We start from the raw sequence: 15,573 nt of genomic DNA on the forward strand, positions 1-15,573 counted from the left end.
GCTCGCGCGGGTCCCGCCGCCTTTGTGCCGTTCGCACGTGCCGGGGGGTCGCTGGGGGGGTGAGGCCGAGCGGCGGCGGCCCCGCCAGGCTGCCTCTCCTGGGGCCAGCTCGGCCTCGGACTTTTATCCAGGGGACAAAAAAAAAAGGACCAACCCCCAAAGTACAGACCATTGTTTTTCAGCCCTCAGAAGAATTAAAAATTGGTGTCAGATAAGCGGCGCCTGGTACCGCTGTGAGCGACGCGGCTGCGGTGTGCAGGCACAAGCTCAGCTCGGCACCTTGCAGCTGCAGGGAGCTGCGGGGGGCTCTGGAAACAGGTTATTGATAAACTTCGACGGCAAGGAGCTGCGGCGCACGCTTCGAGCAGCGCGAGTCTTTGTGCAGCGAGGATCCTGACACCGATCTCGGCGATAACCCAGCCAGAGAGCGTGTGATATGAGCTATTTCCGTTAAGCATGTTGATGTTACAGTAAATGTGACATGTGGGTGTTGATTGAAGGGACAGCATTTTCAGGCCTGCTTTGGGCCAACACCCTGATGAGCGAGTCACTTCTTTGTGCTCACTCCCCAACTAGGCTGAGCACTTTTCTGGATGTGCCTTCACGACAGCAGCGACTGTGTGTGGAGAGCGGCACGCTCGGTGCGCTGCGCCACGCTTGTGGGCGTCTTCCCGTTCCTGGGTGCCAGAAGCCGTGTCCCCGTGGCAGCCCCTGGGCAGCCCCGGCTCGTCCCAGGGACAGGTGGCCCAGGGGTGGCCCGTACTTCGCCCCCCAGGTGGGCACAAGGGTGGGGGCAGTGGCTGTGGTGGGGTGCTGGGGCAGACAGGGCACCCAGCAGCACCTCTGCAGTGAAGGCGCTGCCAGGGCTCGTCCTTAACCACCACATTATCAATTTGTGCAGAAACCAATTGTGGAGGGGAGCTTTCACATGCAGTGCTTTGGCCTGGCATCAAACTGTTTCCTCTTCCCCCTTTCTCTGCCTCCTTTTGATACTGCGGGACAGGAAAAATAGGGAAAAGAATAGGTTGGCAACTTTTAGATCCCTTCTCACCTTTGATTCTGCTGTGCAATGAAAAGGCAAGAAAATAAATTACTGCTGCCTGGACTCAGCCTCACCCCAATCCCTGTGAACAAGCATCCACCGTTCTGTCCTTTGAGGCCTTGGAAATGATTTTTAGTAAGTCTTTTTCACTATTAATGGGTATGATTTTGAGACATCTGACAAGCAGAAAGTAGTTAGCATGTGCATTCGCTTTAATACTGGGCATGAGGGTATTGTTTGCATGGGGCACATATGCTCTAATGATGTCACCACGCTGAGGGAGAAGCGCTGGTGGTTTTCTGACAGTGCCTTTATGGAATTAAGGAGTTTGTCCACTGTATTTTGGTGTGGGAGGCATCCAGAGAGCTTGGAGATGCTGCTTAGAGTCCAGCCAGCAAGTGTAATGCTTCTCAAAGTAAAGCACATGATTTATATTGTCCGGTTGCATTCATTTCATGAAGCCATTGGATAAAAAGTGTCACTCACATCCCCATACATTGCCTGTCCTCGACTCACTGTGCTCCCTAGTCAGGCAATGTCAAGGCAGTCCTCTTCGGAGGAATCTCTGGGTGCAGGGAGAATTCAGGACACACCTTAACACACCTGGAAGAACCAGGGCATGAGTCCTGGCTGGAAATAGCTCGTTTGCATTATTTTTCCTTTTCCCACGTAAAGGAGATGAAATGTTTTCCATTCTCCTTTTTTGTGTGGCTTGATTCCTCCTTCTCAAAAAAAAATAGAAATTAATTTTAAATAAATACTGGTGAGGAAACACCCTCCTCCTCCTAAACCCAGCTACCAACAAACAGCAATAAAACCACAGAGTTAAATTCAAATAATGTGAAGCGACTCATTTGAAACCCACAGACACAAGTGGAGTCAGAATTTAAGATTGAGACTGGCCTAAATTGCCCCATTGGTATTAAAGGACTCCTTAAACAGCCTAAGATCTTGGCTGTTGTGTTAACCAGGCATGACCCAATGCGTTATGGGCTGGACTTGCAGGCTTTTTTCTCTTTTCCTTTGTGGGTTTTAAATCTCTCCTGTAATGTTACTTGAATGTAGGTTTTTAATGGCTTAATTGAGTTGTCAATAGGAAGCCTTTTCTTTTTTTTATTCTGAGTTTTTTTTTTAAAAAAAGGCAAATTGACATGGATAAAATGCGTTTGAAGATCTATTCAGTATTTTGTTTTTCAGTCTTTTATGTCTGTTTTCCATGTCCCGAATAAGGGGATGTAATACAGCTTCTGCATTGTTGGGTATATGGCTGGTATCATGCTTGATGATTTATTAAGCTCAAATCAGAAATAGAGTCAAGTAAAAAATCTTTTGATAGTTTTAAACCCAATTACTACTGATCACGAGGGCTTGGCGTACCAAGAAAACGAAAAGCTGATTTTCGGTAATGTGACGACTGCCAAAATATGAAGGAATACCAGATGTTATTTTTAAAAAGTGCCATTGCAGAGTCTTTGGAAAGAGAGAGTGAGTGAGTGTAAGTGAATAGGCATATGTGGATTTAACTAATATTCAAATGAAGTGTAGAGCTGAAGAGAAAGAATTCGCAACAGTTTAGCTGTTCAAACCTCCTTCGTGTTTCCACAGACGCTTGGTCAGGACCCTTATCAAATGCAGCAGTTTTGGTATATTTTCTGGAGAGCACAATTTAAATTGCAGTAAAAAAAAAAAATAAAATCCTCGCATCAAAAAGATAATAAAGTTGAGATCTGTGATTTTCTTTTTATTTGTTACATACATATAAATGCCAAAATTCAACCTTTGTAATTTAAGAGACAGATTTTAACCTGAAGGCTTTACAGGAATTTTAGGTGAAGCTAGTAACAAGCATTTTCCCCCTTTGCCACCTTTTTTCCTTGTGACCCTTGGTTCAGTTCCTGTTTTCGTGTTGTCTTTTCCAGCTCTTTGTCCCATCTCCTGTGTGTGTATCCGCATGTCTGTGTGTGCCTCTCTCTATGGTTGTTTTTTTTTAATATTTTGACACACTGCTCCCCCTTAATAGGAATTCTTCCTAGAAATAGCACACACATTTCTAAAGGACTCTTTTCACAGTCCTTTTCTTTTGGCTCTAAAATGATGTATATGTAATTGGTAATTAAAGGTGCAAGCTCTCTTCAATATAAACAATATTGCTCAATGTTAGATCATTAAAGGGAACTGCAGCACCAAATAATTACCTTTTGCATCGTGACATGTTGTTCGCAGGCATCCGCTCCCTTCCCAGCAGTCCCTGTTCAGCGCAGGGTTGTGGTTACATTTTCACTAAGGCAAGAAGGTGTCTTTTCATGATATACATTGGTGAATTAATTATGTAGAAATGTCTTCAAACTCCTTTTAAACTTAGATTAAGGGAAAAAAAGTGATCTGCGGTTTTCAGAACGAGTATTGTGCTGTGTATTTGGTAATCTTGGTGTGAGTTAGGAAACCAAAGCCTTCCCGTGCCCATCGTTCGCTCCAGTAGGATGGTCTGTGCTCAGCACTCCTCTGAGGTTCCTGTCCTTTTCTGCTCTCGCTGGTGCTGCTGCTGCTCTCTGCTTCACTGTTAGTGAGCTCTGATGCAACTTGTAATACAGCTGGTAGATATACCGATCAATTATTTATTCTGGAAGGTGAAAGGGGGGGCGATTCTTTTTTCTAAATTGCCTTTTTCAAGGCTCAACCATTTTTATTGCCAGGTGATAATAATTTCTATTTCTTGTCCCTTTCCTATGTGGTTGTTTTGTTTGTTTGTTTGTTTGTTTTTTTCCCAATTTGCTGAAGAGTGGAACAAAACTCCTTTCATTTTTGGCCAGGAGGTGAATCCAGATCTGGATTATAACATCTGTTTATCTGAGTCTTACTTCTTTGAGATATTTGTGCGAATCGCTTTCCCCAGGAAATCCATAAGCAAACTGCTCAGGCTAATAGAGAACATTTTTCCTCCTATTCCTTTAATCCTGATTCGATTAGAGGTCTCACTCACTGATTTACATACTGTTAGCTCTTCTGTTTTGTTCAGCCCAAATCCTATAGTCCTTGCAGAGGCAAAACAGCCTTAGGCAAAAGTCAGTCGAAATTTTGCCTGAGTAAAGACCAAGGTTTGTATGATTTGGCAGTTACACGGCAGAACAAGAGAAAACAAACCAAAAAACATGTTTTGCCCCAGAAATGGATTGTGATCTGTAATTATTTTATAATGTAAGAATTATCTTCTAAACACCATTAAAAACGCACTGTGTTTTATTAATTGTGAAACGAGAAGTTACTTATTTCTTAGAAACTGATGGCGGTCACTCAGAAATGCCTTCCCAGTCTTTGGGAGTAATGGTTTGAAATCCATCATGTCCATGGGCAAGATTTAAACAAAAAAAAATTTATTATCTTATATAGCAACTGCAGGGTTATTTGACATCAAGAAAATAGAGTGGAAGATTTCAGTCTCAGACAATATTCCAGTATGTTAAATAGATGCCTCATTCTCTTTCCCACTGTACACACTTCTGAAACGCCTTAACTTCTCATGAGACCGTATCCTGCTTACCTTACTCTTGTAAACATTTTGCTGTAATTCGTGATAATGGGTGGTCATTTAACCTTGCCGGTATCTTTGTAATGGGACAAGGTGGTACTAATTTTGTATGCCACAGGGAGCCTGATCCTGCTTGTTTGGAGCATGCAAGCTTTCCTCCTCTCTCTAAAATAGGAGGGGAGGTTTGGGTGCATAAGCTTTGCTGGATAAGGCCTTGGCCAGATGGCTGGGAGATGCGGTGGGAATGAGAAGATGGGATAAAAAGAGATGAACTATTTCAGAAAGTGACTCGAGGCTTGAACGTTTGCAAAATGGCTCTTTGCTGATATCCTTGCAGTGCTGGCAGCAGTGGGAAGGAGCTGTCAGGAAAGCTATGCCAGGTCAGCCTTTCCATTTTGTTTCAGGCAGGCTTGGTTGCAAAATATATTGAAATCATTCTGGGAGAGCGGAAAAGCTGAAAAATAAAAGAAAGATCTAATCAGGCTTGGCTTCTTTGGGAGGGTGGGGGGAGCCTGGGCCTCTCGTGATGCATCCTTCAGAGTCTGTGAACATTCAAAGCAATCTCTTTCTCTTCTCCCCTCGTCCCTTTCCTCCCTCTTTCTCCTTGTCCATGTAAAGCAGAGGCTGACCATGTGGAACCGGCACTCGCCGACGAGGATGAGAGCCTGGCAATAGCAGAGCCGGGTGGCATCAGCATCGCCGCAGGCGGGACAGACCCCGACTTGTTAACCTGTGGACAGTGTCAGATGAACTTCCCGCTGGGAGACATCTTGGTTTTTATAGAGCACAAGAGAAAACAGTGCAATGGCACTGGTGGTGCCTGCTATGAAAAGAGCATGGATAAGAGCAGCCCTCCCCCCTCCTCACGCGCCGAGCTCAGGAAAGTGTCAGAGCCAGTGGAAATCGGGATCCAAGTCACACCCGATGAAGAAGACCGTCTTCTCACGCCTACAAAAGGAATTTGCCCCAAGCAGGAGAACATTGCAGGTACAGCATGTTTTACACTCAATCAACTGCCTAGGTAATCTTTTAACAAGAGCCCTCTAGAAAGTGCCATGAAACAGAGGCCTCAGTAACAGGTCTTTATCGGAGCCATCGGAGGATTCTCAAGGCTACGGCAGGGCTCATCAGGGCTGCCCACCCCATGTTTAATTCAGCGTAGCTATGTGTGCAGGGCCAGCTCCTGGAGAGAAGGGCCTCTCAGTGCCCTGGAGAGCCAAGGGGCAGCCTGTACGTGTAGGAAAAAGCAGAAAGTGGGGCCAGAAACCATTTCAGGAGTATGTTTAAGCACATAGCAGTGGTGGAGGGATAGGAGACTTCAGTGAGGTGCTCACTTCAGTCCAGTTCAGACACCCTTGGTAACATGCAGACCCACTGGGAAGGACCAAATCCCGACCCCACTGAAGACAGTGGAAAAATCCTCTTTCCACTGACTGCAGTGGGAAGAGGATTTGTCTGTGAGGGCTAAAGCAGGGGTACATTAAGTCCTTGTTTGTTCATTCCGCTGGTGTAGATGTCAGCTTCCTGGTCTGCATTGCTGCCTGTGCCGCCCGTCCTGGGTGTCTGCAGATGGCTGGAGTTGGGTGGGTGACACCTCCGTTCACATACATGCCCCAAATGGGGCTTTTGAATGAGGAGACGGGAGCCGAGGCTGGCCTGGGTGAGCAAATTGCAGGCATATCTTTTTCTAAAGCTCTCACATGTGTTGCCGTTAACATTTACTCAGCTGACCTCCCTGGCTCAGAGGTGGGCAGGCGGGCAATGGCATCCACCTGGGCGAGCTGCTGTGCAGCGGTTCCTGCAGAGCGCCTGCTGTGGGGCCGCTTCCGTTGTGCAGGGCGTTTCTCCCTCTGCAGCGGTGTGTTCCCCTGCAGTGGTGAAAGGAAAGCTCTACTCCCTGCTAGTGAGTGGGGGTTTAATGTTACACAGCAGGATCCCCCCTCAAACGTGCCTTTTTTGTTCAAATTAACTGTGTCCCATACAGAAGACCAGTAGCAATTTGCCTTTGCTGCCACCATCCTGATTTCTCTAGAAATTATCCCATGGGATTAGAGCTGATGGTCCAGGATCCTGTCTGTAGTAGAGATGTTCCCCTGAGCGGGATCCCCAGAAGACTTGTGAGAGGCTCATATCTTTACAATTGAAGCTTATGAGATTCCTGGTTTTAGCATTGGAAGTCTCAGAGTTAGGTCCCAGCACCTCTCTCTGATGGACATGGCCATCCAGTAAATGAGGCTTTGAACTGCTGCAGTCTTCAGATCTCCAGATGATCTGCCTCTTAGGAGAGGGCATATGCCACTCATTGACTACCTTGTCTTCTAGGAATCTTACTTGGGTCCAGTCACTCTCTTAGTGTGGGGCAGCTGACAGCTTTGGGGGCATTAGCAGTGGCAGCCTGTGCTGTAGTGTTGTAAGCAACCCGGCAGTAAGACCTGAGCCCATTCTTTCCTCATACTTTTTCAGCTTTCCCCATCCTTTTGCAGTTGTGAATGCATTTCTTGGCAGAGATGGTGTAGCAGCTCTGAGAGCTAGATTTCCTTCCCATTTGGTGGGAGCAGAAGAGAAGTATTCAGGACTGCTGAAAGCCTCCTGAATGGCGCTGAGCACTCTCAGTAGCTGTTGATCTCTATGTAGGCTGATGGTGCCCAGACCCTTGCAGAGGGTGCCCAGTGTTTAGTAAGATTGGTCCAGGAGACCTGTGCTGTAGCTGCAGTCCAGATCTCATCTCTTACTAATCCGTGCCCAAGTTCCGTCCATAGTAGAATACCTCAGTGGCTATACCCAGTGCAGAAGGTGCCGTCCCATCCCAGCTTCTGGGGTCAGCATCAGTATAACAAATGCATTTGCCACGCAGAAAATCTGCTGGGGGAGGGGGTGAAGGGATTGTTCACATGTGGAAAAGGCATAAAAAAAAAATCTAAAAGCCAATCTGGAGCACCTAATCTCTTTCAGACTAAACTGAGTATCAAATGAAAATATGTAGGAAAGATTTTGAATTGAGAAAAATAAAAGGGTTTATCATTTGATTGGCATTTTCTCAGCAGTGCATGGAGATAGGGACATCCACTAAATAGTGCAGTAATAATACTTTCTCAATTAGGAGCCCAGCTCCGAGATAAAAAGGTGCAGTGTCCTTCCATATTTTTTTTAATAGCAGCGGATAGTTTTCAATAGTAGGATAAAAGCCTCACATTACAGCCATGGAGGGTAGCCATGAAAAACCCACAGAAGTCATTCACTGGAAAGGCTTTAGTGGGATATACCAAACCCCTTATTTATATTTCAATAGAAAGGCTTTCTGCATTAGCCAAGAAAATCAGAATCTGCATTTAACATTAAAGGTATTTCCCAGTGAGCGGCTGTAGAGCATTGTTGTTAGATTTGTTAAAAAAAGAGACTAAATACGATTTCATAAAAGGGAAACTTAATCTCTAAGGCAGCTTTCTCCCACCCCACCACCCCCTCCCTTTATTTTTTTATTTTTTTGGTAATAATGCAACAGCCTACAGTATTTTTACTTTATATGTGACGAAAGATATTCTTAGCCTTTCTGTACTGCGACAGGAAGAATGAATTTCTTTATTCCACCAAGAAATATGTAAAATAATCCCTTAGAAGTATGGGGAGATATGTTTGTTCAAAGCATTTAAAATGTTATTTTAATCAAAGGCACAAAACACTCTACATGCTGTGTCAGCTAAAGGAGACCATTACATTTTAGCAGCAAATCATGCTCTTTTTCCCCCTCCTAGCCAGCCCCCCCTCTTTGAAACTAACTTTTTTTTTTTTTATTAAATAAAAAGGCGAAAAAGATTAAAGAATAAAAAAACTTCAGTAGCTCAAATGTATAAAGTAATTTAATATGGTGGAAGCATTAATTATTTTAGCTTAATTGAATTCTGAGGACTGCAGTAGTTGCATTTTTGTAGACAAGCTCTGTTTATTATTTCTTTGTGTAGATTAACAGTAAAGGAAACATAGATAACTTTCAGTTATTTATTGTAAAATAAATGTGTCAATTCATGTGTAAAGCAAGCTGTTCAAAGATAATTGAGTCTTTATATTTGAAGAGGGAAACCAGAAATCACCCACTCGCCACTCCGGCTCCCTGAAATATGCTGCCACCGCTGCTGCCCTCAAATAGGTTTCAGCTCCTCTCCTTGATCTTGTGTTATTTTTGTAGACCTTTTTATTTGGTCGAAATAATTTGTGTGGCCTTCTGTAGTGTGACTAAGCCGCCATGGCTGAGTGTAGCGAGGGTATGTCAGGTGCCGAGCTTGGCTCTGCCATTGCTCTTCCCTTTGGGCATGAGGGTGTTGGGATGCGGCACCACTCTGACCAAGCCTTCACCCTGGCACAGGATGCTCTGGAGTCCTGAGGTTTTTTCTTCCCTCCTTTTGCCTTTCTTTCTTGGTAACTCCACTTGCTCTGGTCACTGAACGCCTCTTGACCATGTAACAGACCTTGTGCTGCTTCAAGGGAGGCAGGTAGAGCGCAGGAGTCTGCAAGAATTTGCATGCACACAATGCAGATCTCCAACTATCATTTCTAGATACCAGTAGAGACAAAGGCAACTTCATCTCTGCAATCAGCTTTTAAATACCTTCTGAAAATGAAGTCTATCATCCTGCCTGGTAACTTGCAAATCCACACTTTTCGAGGTGCTTTCACTTTATTACCACTGTCTGGAAGGTGTGTGGTAGCATGTTAGCTGGGGCACTGGGAAGATGTGACTTGATTAGGAGCAGTTTGTCCCGTAAAGTTGTGTTTTGGGTTTTTTTTATAAATTGGCTGACCTGTTTGAAAATCAATTCCGTCTCTTGTACAGAGAGTGCGATAGTATCAAACAGATGTACCAGATTGTCGCACAGCAAAACACAGCCAGGCCAATGAGATGGCTAGGAGTTATCAGTCACTGCTTCTTTCACTTCACCACTGGCAGGTATTTTGGAAAAAATTAGACTGCTGTTGTATTTTATACCTCTTTTTGTCTTTCATATTTGTCAGATCTTGGGCATAACTGGGTGACCTGTCCTGGCTGAAGAAGGCCATGGGGACATGGCTCCTGGTGTCCTTTGTCTGACGGTATCTCCTGTCCACCTCACGGCCCTGCTGGGCTCACAGACCACTTCAGCATGGCTCTCTGAAGTGATCCAGATTAAAGAAAAAGTACCAGTCAGCTTGTTTTTAATGCTGGATGATTTCAGAGAACACTGGCATAGGAGGGAGCCACGGTGGGGCAGGCACCACTTGGGCCAGACCTTCTCCAGCTTCACTGACTGCTCTGCATGCACCAGGCAGCGTACCCTCATAGACAGAGAACCACACCAGAAGCAGAAGTTCAATAAAACAGTGTAGTTAATTTCTGCAAAGGTGATGCTAGGAAAGGGGAGGGGGTTGATTGGAATTCCTCGTTCATCCTGTCCCAGTTGCCAGTGCTGGGCTCCATACATTATACTTGAAGTAGATGTGCATCGTGAAAAAAGGCTCCCTGTCTGAGGCAGGATTTAACTGCAACCCCTGCTCCATGAATGTTCATTTCAGGCTTTTGAATGGTAAAACTGCCAGTGAGAGAAACTAAATAACTCGTATGTGCTGGAAGCTAGAGATAAACACCGCCGCAGGTTGCCATGAAATAGGCTATTTGATATATTTAGAATTGTTATTTTTCTCCAAATTAAGATTAGTTAAATCCATGTGTGTTGTGTGAGTGATTGTTAACTCAATGGCATGGATTATCCTTTTTTCAAATCATGACAGCTAATTATTATTGCTGTCTACCCTGAGACATTCACTTACAATGTACCATTATGGACCTGTGCACCCATATTAGCTGTAGGACTCAGACAGCCATCGTGATGCCTTCACATGTGAGGAGAGGAAAATGCAGGCTCAAACAACCCGAGGCCTGTGGCAGCAATGTCCGGCACTTTGGGAAGAGATGTCCCGAGCAGCGCCGACCCAGCACGGGCCATGGGGACCATCCCCTTTCTGAGGCCATCATGGCACCAGGTCCTGCCACCAGCACCTCCCCAGGGCGGTGGGTGTTGCAGGAGTGACTTGTCAAAACCAGGCCAGGAAAAACGCTTCATGGGGAGAAAGAGCCTTCCAGAAGTGTGTGGTAACACAGCCTGAGAAACTCATGTTGCAGCTGAGATTCTTTTTGTGAGGCTTTTCCAGGCTTGTTTCTTCCCTCGCATCTGCCAGGCTTTTACTGAGTGCAAAGGAGTTACCTGGCCTCCTCCTCCTCTGCAGCTTCACCAGGTATTTAGCAACATGTTTTGCTAATTGGTGCAGCTGAGCAGCATGAGGGGGACACACACGGGAGGTGTCAGCCGCAGCTCCGCTGAGAGCAGGGTTAACAAGCAAGCCTCCTGCCCCCAGGGACCTTGGCTGTAGTCCTGACTTGGGTCATGGAGAGAAAAACAAGCCGGGTGATCTCACTCAGAGCCCTGTTTGCGCTCGGGGCAGGGCAGGGGGGCAGGTTGGGGGAGCCTGGCTCTCCTCTGGGGACAGGGCACCCTCAGCCCACGGGAGGGGCCCACGGTGCCCTTCCTTGGCTTGTTGCAGCTTCAGGCATGATGAGGAGCTGCCAGAAAACGTTGACGACTTAAAGTTTTAAGGCTTCTGGTGAGACTAGGTGGAGGTTCCCCAGGTGATGTGATCCCCACTTTAGGGGGCTGATGCGGAGGGCATCCTGTGACCACCTGACAGCCTCCCACCCTTGGTGTGCCCCCCCACTTGGCAGCGAGGGATGGCAGGGCTGTGGCTGCTTGGCACTGCACAGAATCTCCCGTCAAGGCATGGGTAAGCGCCCTGCTAATCCCGGCAAGAGTTAAAGGTGAGAAACCTGCCAATTACGAAACCCTTTTTTCCCCTTGCTTGAACTCCACCACACCCGTGCGGCCGGGTTCCACTGCCCTTTGCTCAGCCCGGGCCAGGGGCTACAAGCCACCCAATTCCTGCCACCATCTTAGCTTGCCCCCAGCTGTGACCTGCCTGGGGTCTGGCCCCGCCAGGCACCGAGACTTTCCCAGCAGCCCCGAGAGTCAAGTGTGAAATTAATTGCACCAAGTTTTAAAAAGCAGACTAAAAAAACAGCTGAGGAACATTATGCCCTTGATTCTCCCTGCCCGTTTTAGGTTTTTGTTTTGTTCCTCTCACCATCCTGTTTTTCAGAGTTATTTTCTGCGCCCTGTGTGCGGTTAGCTGGACTTGCACAAGGCTGGGATGTCAGATGCTGGTGGTGGAGGGGCGGTGAGGGGTCCAGCTTGCCCTGCTCCACCCCAGTTTCATGGGGGGTAACTCCCCTGAAACTGGTGGTGTCATGCCAGATTGATCGGGTGGCACAAGTGGGGACCTGTCCCCAAATGCATGGGGTGCTGAACTGAGAACAGGAGCTCGCTGCTGTTATTTTTTTTCTCTCTCTAATCTCTCTTAGTCATAGTCATCTTCAGTTTTATGTGTGACAATGCTAGGTAAAACTTTTTCGACAGAAGTGCCATTTTGAAGGCTGATGAGAGGGGATTTAAGAAGGTCATTCCATACACGTGGCCAGTCTTCTTGCTCTGGGGTGGATGTGTATTGGGACTCACTATTTAAGAGCAAAACTTTCTTGTTTGCACCAGCTTGGCACTGCCATTAACCTCTTTTAACTCGGTGGAAGGAATCTGGACATACTCAGAGGTAAAGCCCAGTTAAAAATTCACCCAACAAAGTGGTTTTTAGCCTCTACTTGGGCCCTCTTGTGAAATTACTTGGGCCTTGTGTGGGAGAACAGAAACTGTGTATTTCTTATTATTAGCATGGAAAGATTGGCAGATATTTTTAGACAACACTAATGGTAAATGTTGAAAAGGCACTGGTCAGCCAGTCATTACTCATTTTTCTTGACAACTTTGTGAGCAACTGTTAGGAGCAAAGTAAAAGTAGTGCCCAACCGTCCTGTAGACTGCGTTGGCATTTATGTGGATGTGACTAATAGCAATAGGCTTGTGCTCAGTGGAGTACTGATGGCAAGAAAGGACTTTGTGTGCACTTGCAGGGGAATTTTGCAATGAGATGTAGCCAAAGGAAAGCTGGTTGCATGGAAGTACTATAAACCAGAAAAACTCCCATATAGACAGAAAAAGTTGCTGTTCCTCTCCGACGGTGAATAAATACATAAAGGCGCAGAAACGCTTCCTTTGCTTCAGCAGGACAGAAGTGCTGCTATAGAGAGGCTGCCTCCCTCCCTTCATGTCTTTTCCATAGATTGTTTTTCTTTCTCAGCTCGTGTTTGAACTGTGCTGCCTATACACACAGTGACCAAATCGGCTGTGACATAAAGATTGAACTTTTCTAGGGTTTTTTTGAGATTGGAACATTTTTCTATCATAACTGGAGGAAAAAAACCTGTGAAGTAATCATACTTTTTGTACAAGAAAGGCTTGGATTTCTGTGTCATGTCACATAACTTCAAAGGGCATAGATTTGGGGCTGAGTTTCAGCGCTGGCTTCAGTGGCCAAGTGGGAAGATGGGAGCCTGGAGGGTGAGAACTAGAGGAGAGAGGCCAGGTATAGAAATAAAACTGTGTTTCTCGGCAGACAACCCTGGAAGCCCGGAGAAACTGGGTAGCTCTCGGCTTGGGAGATGCGTGTACTCGTTTCAAGGAGAGCATCCTTTTCAGCATGATTCCTTCTCCCCATTCCCTCCCACCCTCCAAATGGTAATCGGTGGGCTGTGCAGTAGAAATGTTATTAAAAAAAAAAAAAAAAAAAGAAGAAGAAAAAGTGGGTGGGTGGGGTATCTAGGGATTTGGTGTCTAAGCTCAGGAGTTAAGCCGGAAATCCCAGAGATGTAATGAAAACAAAACGGACTTTTCACTCGCGCTGTGGCATTCTGGCAGTGAGAACGCTTTCGTGAGCCAATGTTTTCATTGTAGGTTTTCTCGAGAGAAGTAGTGGAAACGAATCGTTAACCCCTTAACAGGAATAAATGTGGTTGCTGCAGCGGGGAGAGGAGAGCTGTCTTGGCTCCTAGTTGCCATGTTGCAGAGCTTGGGGGTGTGTGTATGTTTGTGTGTAGTGGGGAATGTGGGGTAGATACCGCTTGTAAGGAGTTTAATAATCTTAATGGCAGATGTGAAGTGGTTACTTAGCGGTTGTTTTTTCCTCTTTGCATGTATGCCTTTGCAGAAAGATTCGAGTGCGATCATCACAAACCACTGTTAAACCCAAGAGCTCTTAAACTCGTTCTTTCTTCTGTCATTTGGTAGCATATTGCTTGAGCAAGAAAAGAGGGACACTGCTCACTGGTCCCTTAGCAGGGTCATAAAAGCTGCAGATGGAAAAGACCTACCAAGTTGCAGACCCCAGTTTTCCTGGAAAGTGGAAGTACAGGATGTGTATCTGTTGCAGGCATGTTAAGTATATAGCTTTAAATGTCCAGCAGCCTTGGATGGTGTTCAGCCTTATGGGAGTAAGCCCCTTCATTAAAAACAGGGGAGTTTGAGGAGGAAGGGACGTGGGAGTGATTAATCTAATTTACCTTAACAGCCACTTTTGGTGAAGAGACTTTATATGCCTGTCCTCCATGCTCTGATTAGGCTGCATTTTTTTTTCCAATATTTTATTTCACCTTTTGGTCATGGCTGGCACTTGCCATACTTCTCTCTCCACTCTTTCATTACGGTACTTTATCTGCACATATTCTTGCAAATGGTATAAGTGCATCAGCCCTTTGCTCTAGCTAAAGAGCATCTCATCTACCCTTTAGCACCTCGGAAGAGCAATTAAAATCATTATACACCTTCTTCCAGCTGCTGTAGATCCGCCGGTCCAGCCCTTGCATGCAGGCTGTGGGACTCTCGGTGCTGTGCAGACTTTGGATGTAATTGCATAGCTGCTGCAAGGGACTGTGTCTCTGAAGCTGACCTTGCTCAGCATGTCTGGCCTCTGAATAGATGTTTGCCTTCTTTCTTCCCACTTTGACAGGTCCCCCCCTCCACACTCCATCCCCTCACTCTGCCTCAGCTCGCTCCTTTTCTGCTCACGCTGAGAAAGCACCTCAGCAACAAGATATTTGTGGCTGAAATTGCCTTGGCAATGAGGAGAGCGTTGGTCCTCCTGTACACCTCTGAAGAGCAGAAAAATAAGAAAGTAAAGAGATACTGCTGAATACATGATAGTTGTACATGTTTTTTGTACCACGCTGCTTTTGTAATGGTCATTTAGACAAGGTGGAGTGGGGGGGGGAGGAGAGAACGAGACGAGACTGCAGACAGGGATTAAACAGCTCTCTTCTTTTAAGACATTTATTATTTTCAGAGTCAAACCTGTAGACAGCTAACCTAACTGTAAAAGTCTCCTCTGAATTACTGAAGTGCTCTGAAGTCTTTTATTATAGCTGATATACTTGTGCGCAAGCAAAATCCAGATTTGAATTTAGCACCTACTTGTTTTATTTTCTTTATTAAACCAACTCCCAGCTCATTTTTTCCTTTCAATGCCGGCTTTTCGTTTCCCGTTTTCTAGAGTGGCCTATTACTAGCTCATAAAAAGAGTTAGAAACTAAGGGAAGTTTTCCTGAGCAAGAAGGAATTTTTTTTTTTTGCCTTTTCTTTTTTATTTTTTTTCCCCTATGGCTTGGCCCAGAGCCAACCTGTCTTTCAACAAGTAGAGAGCCATTCCAAGTTGAAATTTATAGAGCAGAGTCCAGGTTCAAGGGCTGAAGCCCGCCAACAGCTCCAGCCTCTTTGTTACTGATTAATTCTGCAAGCGGTTCAGCTGTTTTGCTCACTTCTGCCTGCTCTTAACAGCGCTGCAGCGCTTCCGAGCCGGCTGCTGCTGCTTCCCCCTCCCCTGCTTTTCAGCAGCGCTTTCCCCTTCCACTGTAGAGCAAGCCCCTAAATTAATTTTAACTCCGTGCAGTCCAAGCTCTGCACCATGTGAGCTTTATGTTAAAAATTACAGAAAATCCTTTCCCTCTGCTTTTTTTTTTTTTTTTTTTTTTTTTTTTTTTTTT

The 15,573-nt window shown here is 45.7% G+C and overlaps 1 protein-coding gene across 1 annotated transcript in view; it reads left to right on the top strand.

The window, feature by feature from the left end:
* Positions 1–15,573, top strand: part of LOC113480443 (B-cell lymphoma/leukemia 11B-like) — an 81,693-nt gene that overhangs the window by 1,695 nt on the left and 64,425 nt on the right. The window contains exon 2 of the mRNA XM_026849249.1: positions 5,187–5,555. Within this exon, the coding sequence (XP_026705050.1) occupies positions 5,187–5,555 (369 nt within the window). The remainder of the gene's footprint in view (positions 1–5,186; positions 5,556–15,573) is intronic.

This window comes from Athene cunicularia, assembly GCF_003259725.1.
Source record: "Athene cunicularia isolate RWA chromosome 5 unlocalized genomic scaffold, athCun1 chr5_part1, whole genome shotgun sequence".
Lineage (NCBI taxonomy): Eukaryota > Metazoa > Chordata > Aves > Strigiformes > Strigidae > Athene > Athene cunicularia.